At 43.8% G+C, this 16,229-nt stretch overlaps 1 protein-coding gene across 2 annotated transcripts in view; it reads left to right on the top strand.

Annotated features, from left to right (window-relative positions):
- The window catches only part of Pacrg (parkin coregulated), a 490,523-nt gene extending 476,232 nt beyond the window's left edge, over positions 1-14,291 (top strand). The window contains exon 4 of one of the 2 annotated variants that reach the window (XM_074070876.1): positions 13,594-14,291. In XM_074070876.1, the coding sequence (XP_073926977.1) occupies positions 13,594-13,754 (161 nt within the window). In that variant the 3' untranslated portion in view covers positions 13,755-14,291. The remainder of the gene's footprint in view (positions 1-13,593) is intronic. The other variant, XM_074070865.1, reaches the window with a different exon arrangement.
- The last annotated feature ends 1,938 nt before the right edge of the window (positions 14,292-16,229 follow it).

Below are 16,229 nucleotides of genomic sequence, written 5' to 3'. Positions count from 1 at the left end.
AATTGGCCCAACCTTTCTCAATAATCCATGTGGCAATATATACCAATAACTATAAAATCTTTGTATTCTTTAGAGCAGTAGCATCATCTCTGAGAACTTTTGCAAAGAAGGAGACAAAGCAAGACTGTAGCACAAAGTTGTTCATTGCATCAGTATCAAAAATTGTGCAAATTTAGAGTAAACTTACTGTCTCTGATGAGAGCAGAGTTAAGTAATTTACACTTCTCCCACTCCACAGCTCCTAAGCAGCTACTGTGAACAATGATTGTGTAGAGAGTATATCAAGATCGAGAAAAGTGGTGAAATCGTGCACTCTCATGACAGCTTGTTCCAAATTCAAGGCCTTTGCGCTTGCTGTTCTGCACAGCACGCCCTCCCAGGCTGGTTTCTTGCACACACAGGTCTCAGCATAGATTTAGTTTTCCCAAAAAGATCTGCCAGAGATCATGCTGCCAAAGCATGACCCCTCCTGGTCCCTCTCTACCCCATCTCCTTGTTTCTGTTCCTTGCTGGAACATCATGTGCTGATAGCTTCTTGCTTAATGATTGGCATTACCTGATCCCTCCCCAAGAATGGAAGTCCCCTGGCTCCCACCCGAGTCCAATGCCATCCCCATCCTCAATTCCTGGAACACTAGGACCCTGGTGGTTTTCTTGAAGTCATAGCAGAAGTTGGAGGATGAGGATGACATCCAAGTTCAAGTTAGAATGGATTCCTGGCTCCCTCCTTGGATCTCTTGTCTCGTTCTTCCCATCCTCAAATGAGAAGCGGGTTTACAACAGCTACTGATTCTCACGGATGTTGCGGAAGGTCACATTATGTCAGGTCTGCATTTATGTCACTTTCCATTTTTCTAAGGCCCTCAGCTCAGAGAGACAGTGCTAATGGTGGGAAGGAATTTCAGGAGTCAGGCCAGTCTGCGTTTATGGACTGGCAAGCTTTCTGGCCTCTGTGGTGACACCAGATCCATCGCCCACTCTTCCTCCTTATAACCCCAGGCAGACCACGTGGGCGAACATGCCTGCTGCTCCTGCCTTTGTTTCAGGCTTCCTGCGTCAGGAACCTTAACTCCTGAAATTCCCACCCTCAGTGCCACCTCTTTGAGCTGAAGGTCTATAAAAGTGGAAACGAACAGCTCAGACCGTCACTTGGCAGGTCTGAGTCTAGAGACCCAGGTCCCATTAATAGAAGCATGTGTGGGAACAAAGCGACTCAGTGCAGTCTAAGAGACTGAAACTACGCACAATGACTCATACAGAGGCCGTGGGCAAGTCCTTTGTCCAGGACTCCATCTCCCTCATGCGGGGGTCTTTATCATCCAGACCTGGCTTTGCAGGCATGAGACCTAAAGACAGTTCAACCAGTGTGCTTGTCTGCCAGGAAATTCACCCCAGTTTCCTCTGGGCCCTGAGGCTGCTCTGCAAAGTTGAGAGCTTGAGGTCAACTCTTATCCCGAGGGACCTAGGGCCATGGCCTTGAAGAATCTGGGAGAGGAGGTGAGCATAGCAACCCATGCAGAGCAGGTTGTGGGCACAGAGATTTTAGCTGCAGTATAAGAAGTAGTAGGGTAAGTCTTCTAAGTGACTCCCTTCCAGTGCTCTCTTCTCCCCCAGGGACAGGTCAGGATCCATGTACTGACCCAAGTCTTCTGATGCTCTCCTCCCTGATATAGCTACCTCCTTATGGTCAGCCTCAGGCAATGGATGGTCATTCTCTCTCTGTCTCTCTCTCTCTCTCTCTCCCTCCAGCTATTTCCCTCATATAAAATTGGTATTATAATGTATATATTAAGTAGTAAAAAGGAATTTGAATATGAATTATTTTGCAAATATTAAGCACTTAGGAATGCTACAAAATAATGACCTTTATGGCTGGAGGCACCTGAGTCAGGTGCACATGCAAAAGTAAAACCCAGCTTTTCCTATGGATTTGCTAGAACTATAATCTCACAGTCAGCCAGCAATCTAGTGACTTGGCTGACAGTGAGCTGTCCTCCTGAGATTAGAAAAACCAGAACATGGTAGAGGCACAAGAGAAGGAAACAGGGCCACCAGCCCTCACCTAGCCAAGCCTGACTGCTGCTATGGGAGAACAGGAACCAGTCCCCTTTCCCATTCACTGAGGCACTGATGTACTGAACGGTACAGGGAAGTGAAATGACTGAGTGTAAGCTCACAATTAATTGCTTGCATAAATCCTGCAGCCAAGGATCTTGAATGGGGCCAGGTACTCGTCCAGGCTAGAAACAGCAGCTGAGATTCAGTAATGGTCCATCCATTAGGACACCACATCCACGGCGAGTCCATGGTGCTTCTTCTCACCTCGCACATGACCTGAGGACACCACAGGAGTCTGCTTTAGCAGCCCCGTCCATGAGGTTGCAGGGTGAGCCCATTTTATCAAACTACCAAGCCAAGTTTTGCTCACTGGTGTGCTCTGGGACTGCTCTTCCTGTCCCTTCCCAGAGGAGAGATAAATTAGGGACAATCTGCTATTTTCTGGGAGCCAGAGTAGTGATAAAATAAGCAGCTGCAGTTATAATTATCAGAATTTATCAATAGCTTGTTATAACACTAAAAACACAGCACACATTCTCGTACTTATCCTTGCACCCGTTCTTACTGCCACAGATTATCTCTCCTGTTTCCCTCAGAGGGATTCCGTACAGGAGTGGGCCACGTGGGGCTGGGAGGCAGAGCCATCTGGGTTCAACAGGAAGCTTGTGCGTCCTTGTGACACAGCCTCCACCCTGTCCCCTCACCCTGCATACACTATCATTTTATTTCCATGCTGTCTTTGTCTCCTCTCACCTACGCAAAGTCCTGATTCAGAGGAAAGCAATTGAGTACACTAAACTCAGGAATTTTAGGAGATAAAAATGTAACACAGGCAAATAAACATTCTTTATTCAAAAGTATCAAAAGTCAGCATATTTCACTTATCAGCACTCCGACAAGCTTTAGTGTCAATTCTTGTGCAGACCCAACTTTGCTGTATGGCAAATTAAGCAGCCACATTGAAATTTTCTCCCTCAGTTGGTCTCTGTCTCTCTGTCTCTCTTTCTGTCTGTCTCTCACTTTGCCTCCCCTCCCTTGTCTCTTGCCCTTTCCCCCAAACTTTGAGTGGACTTCAGCAGGCCCCTGAATATTTGTACAAACATTGCTAGACAAGTCCCACTGGTGGCAAAGGGGACGTCTCTGGCCACATTTAACTCACCCGGGGGGAAGCTGATAAAAGTTGATAGTCAGAGCTTTGAAAGATATCTCAAGGTTATTTTAAACTGAGACAGTTATAGAAGGCTTGAAGTTTTAACTCTGTTCCATTTACAGCAGCTCACCCAGTTTAGCACAGCAGATTGCTTTGGTTCGTTCATTAAATATATTATTTTTGCATTAATTGAGTTCATTTGATGAGAAATATTCCTCCTCTCTAAAATTTCCAGTTAATGGTTTGGAAATCTATTCAAATTCTGTACCCATAAATTCACTGTAGAACTTTCAAAGAGTAGATTCTTTAGGCAAGCTGAGATATATCCCAAGTAACTTGGGAAACACAGAAGAGATATGACGGTACAATGAATGTTTTTTCATTGTAAGCACAATTAGGGAGTTTATCTATTTCATTATTTTTTTTTCAATAGAACAAAGAGTACATCAAGGCCATAAAAGTCTTCTACTTTTGGCTCTGTGCCCTGCTTGGCAGGCTTCTCATCCACAACCACTCAACCACATTTCCTTGTGACGCTGGATACGCAAAGGCTCTGTGTCCTCAGCTCATTATACAAATGAAAGTTTTAACAAAGATAATTTGAGAAATGCAAACTGTAGGGAATATAATCTACCATGTTTGCTGATAACGCTTGTTAGAAATCTGAGATTTCTTTTTTCATTTTTCTGCCTCAATTACAGAAAATAAAAACCAGGGCTGAAAAATGGGTTGTGTGTGGTATCACTCATGCTTCCTGGGAATGGAGAATGGCAGGAACTTCTGCCATTCTGAATCACTGAAACAGCTTTCAGGACCAGTCTTAGGGAATTGCTATTATCTCAATAGGTTTGCATCACTCCTGGAAGAAGCGGGCAGTACTTTCTTTCCAGTGAAAAGCACTTCTTTTGCTGTTTTGTTGAGCTGGTTGAAAGTGACCATGTAGCTATGGAAGAAATTACATTAAATAAAATTTAAATATTAACTGAAAGTTCTATAAAAATCCAACATTTTCTTCTTCTTATAGCAAAGGTTGCTAATAAAGTGAATGGTGCATTCTGATTTTTTACTTTGGAAAAGGAGAAATTTTTCTTGTCAAATTTAAGGGTGATTCAGATAAACCCCACTTTATATCAAGGGGACATTGCAAAACAGATGAAATGAAGTAGAGAGACAATTTCTAACCTTCTGAGCTCAGACTCAGGGCCTGTTCTACCAACAGATGACACATCAGTATTTTCCTCATGGGACCCATTCTAGCACCTTCCTACAGCATTAGTTCTTGAAGTTTTATTGGAGAATCATAAGAAACAATGCCCTGAAGGAAAACCAGAGACCCCCTATCCTTCATCAAGAATGGAAACCTTAAGATGTGTGCTGGCTGCTCACGTTTGTAATCTTAACTACTCTGGAGGTGAGATCAGGAGGATTGTGGTTCCAGGCCAGCCCAGAAAAAAAGTCCAAGAGACTCCCATCTCAACCAATAGCTGGGTGGGGTGTGGTGTGCCTGTTATCCCAGCTATAGTAGGAAGAATAAAACAGCAGGATTTCTGCCCGGGTTGGCTTGGGCAAAAAGCAAAACTCTGTTTCCAAAATAACCATAGCAAAAAAAAAAGAAAGAAACAATAAAGAATGCTAGATATCAAACCCAGGGCTCTGCACAAGCTAGGCCAGGTCCACACCACTGAGCTACATCTTCAACTTTGATTCATAAACTTCTGCTACATCTGTGGCTTGAATTTGGCTTTTGGTTTTGCTTCTAAGAATACAGAAAGGCCACTGGAATACTTACAAGACTCCTGCTCCTTACTTTCCTTACCCTATTGGTGCCAAACCTAGTGCCTCTGGGCATCCCTTGTGACCCTCAGGCTGCTGTTCTCTCTCGTATACACTGAAGCCCCATAAGTTCCTCGTCTGTAGACTAATACATACCAGGTCTAGAAATGTCATAGAAAATGTTCATAAAGATGGGAGGCATGAAATGGGAAATTAATCCTAGAATTTGCCCCATGGTCACCATGACACGCCTTCTCAACGAGGCCGAAACTCTGTGAGTAGAGAGGCAGACATTCTGCTACCTCGCATGCATCCTGGGATGGCAAGTGTCACTTGGGTCCTTTAAACCTTCCCATTACCCTTCTACTTAGCAGAGTCCTGCCTCAATTCCTGTTTTTCAGGATCCCAGTTTCACCTGCTGTGCGAATCACTTTACCTAATCACCTTACTCTGCAAACCTCAGTATTCCTCTCCATGAAGGGGAGGGGCAGTAGATTTAGTTCATACAGCTGTTCTTTGTTTAAAAGGACCTAATCTGTATAAGTGACATTGTCTTCTTGTTGTTACTCTACAGTGAGATAAGATAGCAGGGAATAGACTTAAAGTAGACAATTTAGAACTCTCTGCTCTGTTCATTGAATTGTGTTGGCTAACAAGAAAAGAGATAAGTTATCACCTTCTCAGCTTGAATTCAGCTCAATTTGTTGAAGAATTTATAGTTATATTCATCCTGTAGAAGGATAAATTGGTGAATCCACCTATTTATTTAGTCTTGACCAAATCATTGTCAACTGGACATGTATAAAACAAAAACAAAAAAACGGCCCATATATTATTCTCAGGAATAATAAGCCATACGAATGAAATGAAATAGTGGAATGGAATAACATTTTGTAGTGAGTCAACAAATAATTTGCGTTTTGACAGTGTTCTCTTTCTTAACTAGAATTAATTTCGTAAACATTTAGTCCTTTCAAGTTTTCTTAGAACTCGATTTGAAAGCTGAAGTTGATGCTTACGAGATTTGTGACTTACTTTGAAGAATTATGTATAGTTGCTCTGTGCTTATGTTTTCAGTTGAAATACAAGTCATCCACTGAATAACCATCACTCCAAGTGCTCGTTCCAAAGTTGTGTTGAGACATTATACGAGGCGGGGTTAGGATGGGGAGGATGCAGAGGTCATTCAAAGTTCAGTCCCTTCTTTACACAGAGGCACGAACTGAGGCTCAAAGAAGGTGAACAAGCTTCACACGATGAAACAGCTCCTAAGTTACTAAAAAATTTGCCCTAGGTTATTCGCCTGAGTTCAGCGTCCTCACCACTACACCATACTCCAGCTTGTTAACTAAGCAATTGCAATTGGGAAATGACAGCCATTGTCATCTATCTGAGGAAAACTCAGGTACTGAATATGGTTGGACCAAGGCCATGGGATCTTCGGTTCCATGAGTGATTGGTGACCCATGTAGCAGGTACAAAGGCCTCAGGAGCTCCCTCTGACGGGTTGGCTCAGCGGTCTCCTGCTCTTGTCCCCAGCTTTGGTGTCAGAGAGAGGAGCCGAGCGGGATGTCCAGCTGGGAACTCAGGGCTTGCTTCAAAGCTTTCATCTTCAGAGGAAAGAAATCTTGTGAATTTCATTAATGTCAACAAGAGCTGAGAAGATTCGAAGTGTTTAAGCCCTTGGGCAGCTCTGACATGCCAAATGCCATGGTTGTTATAAGTCTGGGGTTGAAAACCATGGCATTTTTGACTCACACACACTGGAACCAAGACTTTGGAAGTATCCATTGTGGGGGCCATCCTCCAGGGTCTGCAGGAAACCCGTTTGCAAGAGGATGTGGAGTCAGCTGAGGGGCAGTGACTGGGAGTGGCCCCAACACAGAAACACCCAGAATTCCCAGTGGGATGACTCGACTTATGATTAAGTGGGGAAAGGTCACTCCCTTACAGTACCAACAAAGCTTTAAAAAAAAAAAAAAGGAAACATCTCTTTGACTATTCTAAAAGCAGAGAAATTCATATTGCCCTCAAAGCCTTCCTCTCTTACTCCATGTAAAAAATGAATTTGGTCCCTTTTCTTTCTCCTCCATCCTCTTACCTCTTGAAAAGATGGGGCTGGCATTCACAGTTGCTTCCCATTATCCAGACTTCGTGGAGGAAATGCAGAAATGCTTTTTTCTAGAACAGGGAAGGCCATTCCTATAAAGTAAATTAAGCCCAAGCTAACTCCATATAAAAACTGCTTTCTGCCAAAACAGATATGGACACTGTAGGTTTTAAAATTCAAAACATGAAAAATAAAATGAATCAGCATCCCACTTCCCCCACCCCCTTAGTTCAAATTCAGAAGAAAAATAATTCAGCCAGGTGCGGTGACTTGCGGCTGTAGTCCCAGCACCCTTCGAGGCTGAGGTAGAAAGACAGAACACCGGAGCCCAGGAGTTTTAGACCTGCCCAGACAGAACAGTGAGACCCCATGTCAAACAAAAGAACTCAAAAGCAATCATTTCTAAACTGTCAAACATTATAAGTTTTTGTTTGTTTGTTTTGTTTTGAGACAGGGTCTCACTATGTAGGTCAGCCTAGCCTCGCACTCCTCCTGGCTCAGTCTTCCTGAGTGGTGCTGGGATTAAACGTGTCACCCAGCACAGCTACTTAAATGAATGTTAGTGCCAACAGGGAATTGCTGTTCTAGGCCGCCCAGTCTCTGACTGGTAAATCTACTGATCCTGAAGGGGACAGCGCCTTAGAAACATCCAGTGGAAAACTTGCCATGGTTCACTGTCACCAAGAACCATCTGGTACTGAGGCTCGCTCAGCTAGTTCTGCCTGCACATACTTGCCAAGACCTGAACCAGGCCCCAGGGCTCACTTTCTCTCCTGCAGCAGTGACACCACTATGACCCCATGGGGAGGAGGCAGTGTTAACTGTGAACAGTGCCATCAAAGGTCACAGGTTCTGATGGGTATGGACCTTTTCAGTGAAATTTTAGAGCTCTTGACGTATTTTAGTTCAGCATTTAAGAACCTAAAACATGCTTTTTCTTTTCTTTCTTTCTTTCTTTTGGTGGGACTAGAGTTTGAACTCAGGGCTTCACACTCTCAAAGCAGGCACTCTATCACTCAAGTCATTCCTCCAGTCCATTTTGGTCAGGTTATTTTGAAGATGGGGATCTCTCAAAGTATTTACCTGGATTGGCCTCCATCCATGACTCTCCCAATCTCAGCCTCCCAAGTAGCTAGGATTACAGGCATTGCACCTGCACCTGGCTAAAACATGACTTTTGTGATCCAGAAAGATACAATTGCATGTGTTGTAAGCACTTTTTAAATTCCACTCCGTGATGCTTCAGTGTGCTCACCCAGCCACAGTGGGTGAGCACCACAACAGAGAGTTCTTGCTGCACTTGTCACCCTGAGATGTAGCAGGACAAAGGTGCTTGGGCAGTTTGCTTCCTTTTCGACCTGGGCTTGGCATGGACTCACTGTCAAGTACCACATTGCAGAGTGGCTACCCTTGACCACACACAAAGGAGAGGAGCAGTGGTAGACCAAGGAGGGCGTCACCAGCTGGTGATGCCCAGTAGTCCGTAGTTTCAAAGCCTCAGCTTTCTGACTGTAATTCAGCCTCAGGTGCACTCAGAATCACCTGGCCTCAGTGGCTGACACTGCCCACGGCTAAGGTGAACGGGATTCTGTCTGCTTACTCATCCTTTTATTTGTCCGCAAGACATCTCAGTTCCTGCGGCTCATTAAAGCACTATTGTGTACTTGAGAGGCAACCTGAGCCGTTTTTGTTAACGAGCTCAGAGAGTTACCTCATAAAGTCAGAGCTTCTAGAAGTTGGTGTGTTGTGTAAACAAAGATTGGTAAGGAAAATCTGGACATCCTTTGAGTTTTCCCTGGTCATGTCCTGATTTGCTCAGCTGGCTCTTAGTTTCCTAAGATGGCATTTCCTTTTAGAATGATGGGTACATTGACTTCTAAAAATCTCCAACCCTCTGACCACTTCAGGCATGAGAGGTGGAGGTGGGGCAGGCCATGTTTTCCTTGTGTACGGGGTGACATTTCCTTCCCGTTGTGTGCTCTTGTCCTTCCTGGAGAGCATTTGATGCCACTGTTGGACATGTCAGACATCTGTCCTGAGATGAGACATTTATTTCCTTAGTCAATACCAGAAGGTACCTGTAAGTTTCATAAATTACTTCATCTGTTTGTTATCCAATGAACAGCACTGCAGGTATATTGGGAGAACATCCTAAAGTAAGCATTTACTTGCATTAAACACACTTCTGATGACTAAAATAAGGTTTCCATTTCCAAATAACGGCATTGTGTGTTACTATTCATAAGAATATCTACACATTTACCAGTGAGAGTATTTCCCCACTAAGCATTCCAGTCAGAAAAATCCTAATGTGAACTGAACTGTCCCCAAGCCTCCCAGGGGACCACCTGAGTGTTCTTAACTGCTTTTCTGAAGAAAAGAGACTGGCATCTGGCTAAGACAAGTGAGTCAGGGTTGTCTCCAGGCACAGGGTCCAGTCTCCAACACAACACCCAAGGAGACAGACGCACACCACAGGGAAGGCTCCAGGAGGCCTGGGTGCAAGCACCCACACATCGTTCCCAGTGGGGACAAGTGATTGCTGTGTCCTATAGGGAAGGTGGTGAATTAGCTGCCCTAACCAGCCAGCAAGGTCCCCAAGGGACAAGGGTCTTTAGCGTTTCTCACCAGGCATTACCCTGGAGGGCCTAGCAGGGAGCCAGGTCTGCAGAGAGAACGGCGGACACAGTAGAGTTGCTGCCAAGGCCGTGGGAGCTCTTCAGCACCAAGAAGCAATGCTTCAGTGTCAGTCCCAGCTCTGGCTTGGGGAGAACCTGCTGTGGCCAGGACAATCATCCTTTCTTTCTGACTTTGTTTCCCTTGCTTTGATTTTTTTTTTCTTCTTTTTCCAGTAACAGCGGTAACTGAATAAAGAAAAAGAATGTGGTTTGCATACAGTCTAGAATTTAAAGCCACAGTGAGAATATTTCATCGAAATTCTACGTGATCCCAGTCTGCTGCTGGCCCATGTCCACCAAGCAGCAGATATCTGTGTGAAATGTAAATGTGCCTTATGTAACTGCCCTTTTCGGTGGCCCGTGGTGACAAGGTGTTACCGTAGTTACTTCACAGGCATGAGCTGAGTTCATGCACCAGAAGGGTGGCATGGGTGGATGGACTGGGAACTACAACCTCTCCTGTTCTGACCCAAATGGTATCAGAAGGAGAAAACATCCAAGTCAGGACAGTTCAAAAAGGCTTGGATAGAAAAAAAAGCATATTTTTAATGACCAAAAACACAACATTTAGAGTCGTAAATGTGTTTAAATAACCAGGGCAGTAGTCACCTCTGTGTGCATGCTCTCTGAGAACACCTCTGTCTCCCTTGTCTTTTTTCTGCTTATCACACTTTTACTGCACGAAGTCTGGTTTAAACCCTTCCTACAGCCCTGTTTGTTTGGTTATAAATAAAACATATCTTTTCCATCACCATCATCAATGTATCTTTCTAACTGCTGAACGTAAAATAGACTCCCAGCTTCCTAAATTGAAATGTCATCTTCCTAATCAGAATTGACAATTGTAAATAACCATCTGGTTGTTTTTTTTTTTTTTAAGTGTCCTATTCTCACAAACATATTTTCCAACAGTGTCATCTGTATTTAAAATGGTGAGCTCAAACTAATCACCTCAATTTCAGGTTCTCAAAGAAACTGACAACATCGCAGTTTTGAAATGAAGATCACATTACTCACCTGCCTCTCAGCATAGCTTCACACTAAACTGTGCAGTGTCATCATTACAGCATGCAAAATAAGGAAGATGTTCTTTTTTTTTTTTTTTTTTGGTCCTTTTCTGCCCCAATGATTCTGCAATCACAGAAGATTTCAACTCCAACTTGCTTTTTCAATAAGCAGCTTCTATTCTGTTCTATTCTTTTATCATCTGGGTTTATACACTGTTGAGAAACAAAAAAAAGCTACATAGAAGTAAGAATATGAAATATTTGCTGCTTTCTGGAAGGCAGTGAAAAAAATGGGGTGTGTTAAGCCTTGCATTGTGTGCAAACTCCCCAAACTTCCTTAGCTCACATCAGGAAACATGTCTGCCCCATGATCTATTCAGTTCTTGACCTTTTGACTAATACACCAACAAAAGACACCATTTATTACTGATAGTATATGTATTTTTGTCCATAAGGAGCTGGATCAAGGCTGTCACCACTCAGCCTCATCACCAGTTTTCTTTTCCAGGTGCCCTTGGGGGTACGCTGTGGGTTCGGCTGTCCTATGCAAACGTAGATCTGCCACATTTTCCTTAAGTGCATCAAAGATCACGAGTTGTGTTTATCAGGAATGTAATTTGGGGGAAGGGAGACATACAGCTGCCAAAGACCTCCTGGGAATTCATCCCACTCTGATTGGAATCCTGGGACACTGATGTCATTCCTAACAGATACATTCTCCCTTATCCTTATCTGTCTCCCTTGTCATATGGTGTTCTCCCTCCTGTCCCTTTTCCTGACTCCTTTGTTGCTTTTTGTGCTGGCCCCAGCAACAACCACATCTACACCTGCCAAACTGAAGCTTTCTCCAGACCCTCTCCTCTTGGAGAGCAGAGCACCACACGGGTCCTCTGTGGTACAGTCATCACTACCAACTGCATCCTTTCTCCTCAGACAACCATGCCAATCTTAAAACAACAAGTTTTAAGTTTTGAGTTTTTTTTTTTTAAGTGATCTCTGTTGGTTTGCTCCAAAACAACAGGGCAAGACTCTTGTTCAAAATTCTTGGCTCCTTGGTATTCTATATTGCAAATATTGTTGTTTGAGATATATGTTCAGATATTTTGAATGACTATCTACTTTATAAATTGAACTTTAAGTTGACTTAAATCCAGCTTCCTGTGTGGTAGCAGAAAGGATTGCACCATGAGAAAGAAAAACAAAACCTAATTACTCATGGTTTTGAAAATGATGAGCCATTTTCAGTCCATTTTTTAATGAAAAGTGAGTGTGTTTCATAGTCCTATGACTCACAGTGTAATTTCACTTGAAAATTAGTTGTATTTCTGACTTCTTTCGCCCCTGCCAAAATGAAACTAATCGGGATGGCAATTTACTTTCTCAGTATTACAGAAGACAGTGATGTTTCTCAAATAGATTTCTGGAAAAATGAAGGCAAAGAACTACTTATCTATGCTGTATGGAATTATAATTGTTACACTTATTCTGGTCTAAGCCATCACCCAATCTTTTTGAAATGTCCCAAGTTACTGGAGCCTAAAAAGTTTGAAATGCTATTTTTAACCTCTACTATTTTTACATTCAAACTAGATAAACAGTTTAGGGCTGTATTTGAAATATGAATGGAAAATGAAACCAGTCCCTCCTCTGAAGAAACACACCTTTCCAAGCTCACTGTGGTCCCCTGCACCTAGGCATTCGTAGACCTAAGATTACGTCCTCATCCTTCTGGCCTCTTGTAGTCCACCTTGTGGGCCTTTCCTTATGTCACAGATAAGACTGGAAGTGTGAGTTACTTTGCAGAGGCAGGATAACGACTCACCTATAGGGAGAATAATATGGTGAAGCCCTTGGAAACTCATGAACAGAATGCAATAGAAAGGGTATAACAACTGTGTAGAGAAGAAAACTGAAAGTTTTATATTCTGGAATCCCTGGGTGAACTCTGGTCAGACTCCCACGCTCTCAGTAATTCCCCCAGACATCTCACACTCTGGGCAATCAGGTATCTCCCATCCACACAGCTGGAGACGGAGTTTGCAGAGTAGTGGAAAGTCTTGGATGCAGGTTCCCGAGGCCTTTTAAGGGCATCCTAAGACTTCCTTCCCTTTAAGTATCCACAAGGCAGCCACAGTAGCCATTTAGAGAAAATGCCAGATTCTGGGCGGTAGGATTTCATTCAGGACCTCCTTGTTTTAGAGTTTCCACCAGCAGTGACGCAAACTCCCTGTGATTCTGTAACTAGGAGTTGTCAGCAGAGTTTCCCTGGTCATTCAACAGCAGTCATACAAGGACAGCACTGCCCCTTCCCATCTCCTCCCCACCCCACACCCTCCAGAGAGATGGGAACAACTGCAGCTAACTGAGTGCTTGGGTCTCTGATATTCACAGGAGAAAGAGCTCACCATCTGTACAAAAGCAGCAAAACATAGGCACTGGCTAAGCATCTCCTTCTAAAGTACGTCCACCCAAACCACATGGGACCACCTGCCCAGTTCTACACACGCCCAAGGCCTAGGAGAGCACTCTGTGCACGACAGTCAGATGGAGAGTCCTGACTCGAAACCTGTTTTGTGGCTATCTTGCTCTCGTTTATAATCACCTCATTTACTCTGCTGGTTAATTTTCATCACTCATGCTGAACTTCGGTATTTTTGTAGTGTCGTCACCAGTCCTAAAATCCCTGCAAGATCACATGGAATTGTTACCTGTTGGTGTCTCCTACTAAGTGTTAGGGAAAATGCTTGGATTGATGGGTGGGACTTATAGGGACACTTTCCAGAAATAATTGCCTCTTTGTGTGTTTGCCTGAACCAGTGAACTCCGGAGATGGCATTGACTACAGCCAACAGAAGAGGGAGAACATTGGTGACCTGATTCAGGAGACACTGGAAGCCTTTGAGCGCTATGGAGGGGAGGACGCCTTCATCAACATCAAATACATGGTGCCCACCTACGAGTCGTGCGTGCTGAACTGACGGGGTGCTGGGCCGAGAGGAAGGTTTCCTTGGTGCTGCGATCTCATCTGTCTCTGCCGCTTTTAGCACCTCATTACTTGTGACTTCCACAGCTTTCTTTCTACAGCTGCTAAAATAGTGGCTTCTGGGCCATTGGACTGCTAGCCCTAGTGAGAGCAAGGCTTTCCAGTACATAAATAGTGCCTGTTTCTTAGATTACAATAGTGTACTGTGCTTATTTGTTCTACGAGAAGAATTGCTTCTTTATACAGCTTGGATGGAGGCAGGAGTCCGAGTTAAACCTTCAGTTGTATAGACAATAAAACTATAATTTTCATACGCAATTCAGCAATCGCTGTGCTGTGTCTGCCTGCCCTGAGGGTGATGTCAGGGACTGTGAGGGAAGAGGTTGTGCTGACTGCTTAATAGGTGTTTGTCATGGAAGAGAAGCATCCGTTCAGCGCTGCCTCTCTAGCAGCTGTGCAGAATAATGTGCCTTGACATTCAATAAAAGTGTTGAATCTATATTCCAATTACAGCAGGAAATTTTTGAGCCTGTTATAACCTCAGCTATAAATGTAATTAATGCTCCTGACCAACCAGGAATCTAGATTTCAAGACCTGTCCAGTTTAGATGTGGGTGCAGATGGGAGGCTGGGGAGGGTTGGGGTCAGGGTTAGGTATGAAATGTGACCTTGCAAGCATGGCTTTAAGCACAAAGCTAGTGTGAATCCTTGCCCTGTCCTATCATGACCTACTGCACCTCAGGATGTGGTGTGTTATTCATAAAATGTCATCTGGCAGTTTGTTTAGGGCTTTTAATCATTCTTGAAAATGGTGTACATGCATCTTAATGATGACCCCTTGAAACGATCAGTTGTTTCCCTTGGCAACTCTTCTCCTCCATTGGCTCCCCCCACAAGTTGGATGGTTCCCATAGCACCACTCGGTGGGTCTGATGGTCATAGTTCAGAATTTTATTGAGACCACACACACACACGCACACACAAAAAGACAAAAGACATGCACTTTTTCATTCAACAGAGAAAGAAAAAAGGTGCCCAAAGCAAAGAAGAACTATAAGGCAATCAGCCTTGGACAGTGGCTGTTCAGGCAGGCCAAGCAGGGAGCTTGGGGCATTTGAAACCCAGCCCAGAAAACTTCATAAAGACAGAGCACTAACTTTGCATACCTGAGAAATGCCATAACTGCCCAGAAATGCATAGCCTAAAGTGTCTCATTTCTGTAGCAAAGTGCAATTTCTGCACAAAAGTAAAGAAATGAAACGTCCTCAACATTATTGTCACTAATTATTTAAGGCACAAGTTTCTAAAGGCAAACACCCCTTTTGTAAACTAGTTCATTATTCATTTTCCCTTACTACTGGCTCAGCATGTGAAATCTTGCATTTACATGTGACCACCTGGTTTCTGTAAGCTTTTTTAGGATAAACAGAGATGCGTGATCAGGAAGGACAAATGAGTTTCCATGTATAACATTTGGAAAAGACATAGCTGGAAGGAGAAAGAGACAGATTAAGGTAGTTTTCCTTCAAACTATAGTGTTCAGTTAGCACACACCAGCTACGGTCCTGGTGTTGAAGGTCTATTGGATGGGGACACCAAAGCCCCATGATATTACTTTGGAATATCATGGTTTGTTGGTATCTTTGAAAGCCTGTACAGGAATGGATCCTGGTAGGACACACAGAAGCAGGCCCAGCCTCTTACTCTCTATTAGACACATGAAAACCCGCCTGGCGTAGGACAAGAAGACCCAGACAGGAGTCCCGACTTTTGTTTGGAGCTAAAGCATCAGGGTCCACTCCCCGGATCTGGACCTCATTAGCTGTGCTGCACTGGGCAGACGTCAGAACCTCCTGAACCTCACTGCCTCCAGCTGTGAACTGGAGATCCCCACCTGGAGGAACACGGGAAGCATCAGCGGTGAGCTGCGTAAAGAGCCAGCAGAGTTTTGGATGTTCACTGAACTTTTATTTCAAGAAGAAACAGCATATGAAGGATAGCTTGTTTCTACTCGAATACAGCAATATAAATTTAAAAACTTCTCAGACCATTTGGAGCTTCCTCCCCGGCAATGCTGAGTTCTTGATATTAAGGAGATAATTTTGCAAAGACCCAAGATAATCCCATAGATAGCACCATGTTCTCTGGAGATTAAAAATCAAAACAAACAAACACACATTTTTGTTATTTTATTCCTATAGAATTCGGAATGGCCTGTCTTTTCAGACTGCCAGCCAATCTGACTTCTAGTCTGTTCAAATAATTTCTGATTAACTTAAAAGTGAGGAGGTCAGGGGTATGACTCAGTAGTAGAGGGTTTGCAGCACATGGAGAAGCCCTGGGTTCAATGTCTAGCACTGCAAAACAAAGCAGGAAAAGGAAGAATAGCAGGAGGAGAGGGGGAGGGGAAAGAGGAAGGGAAGGAGGAAGAGATGAGAAAGGGGAAAGAAGGAAGGAAGGGAGGGAGGGA

Source organism: Castor canadensis, chromosome 1 (assembly GCF_047511655.1).
Source record: "Castor canadensis chromosome 1, mCasCan1.hap1v2, whole genome shotgun sequence".
Taxonomy (NCBI): domain Eukaryota; kingdom Metazoa; phylum Chordata; class Mammalia; order Rodentia; family Castoridae; genus Castor; species Castor canadensis.
This window is presented reverse-complemented; position numbering and strand designations above follow the sequence as displayed.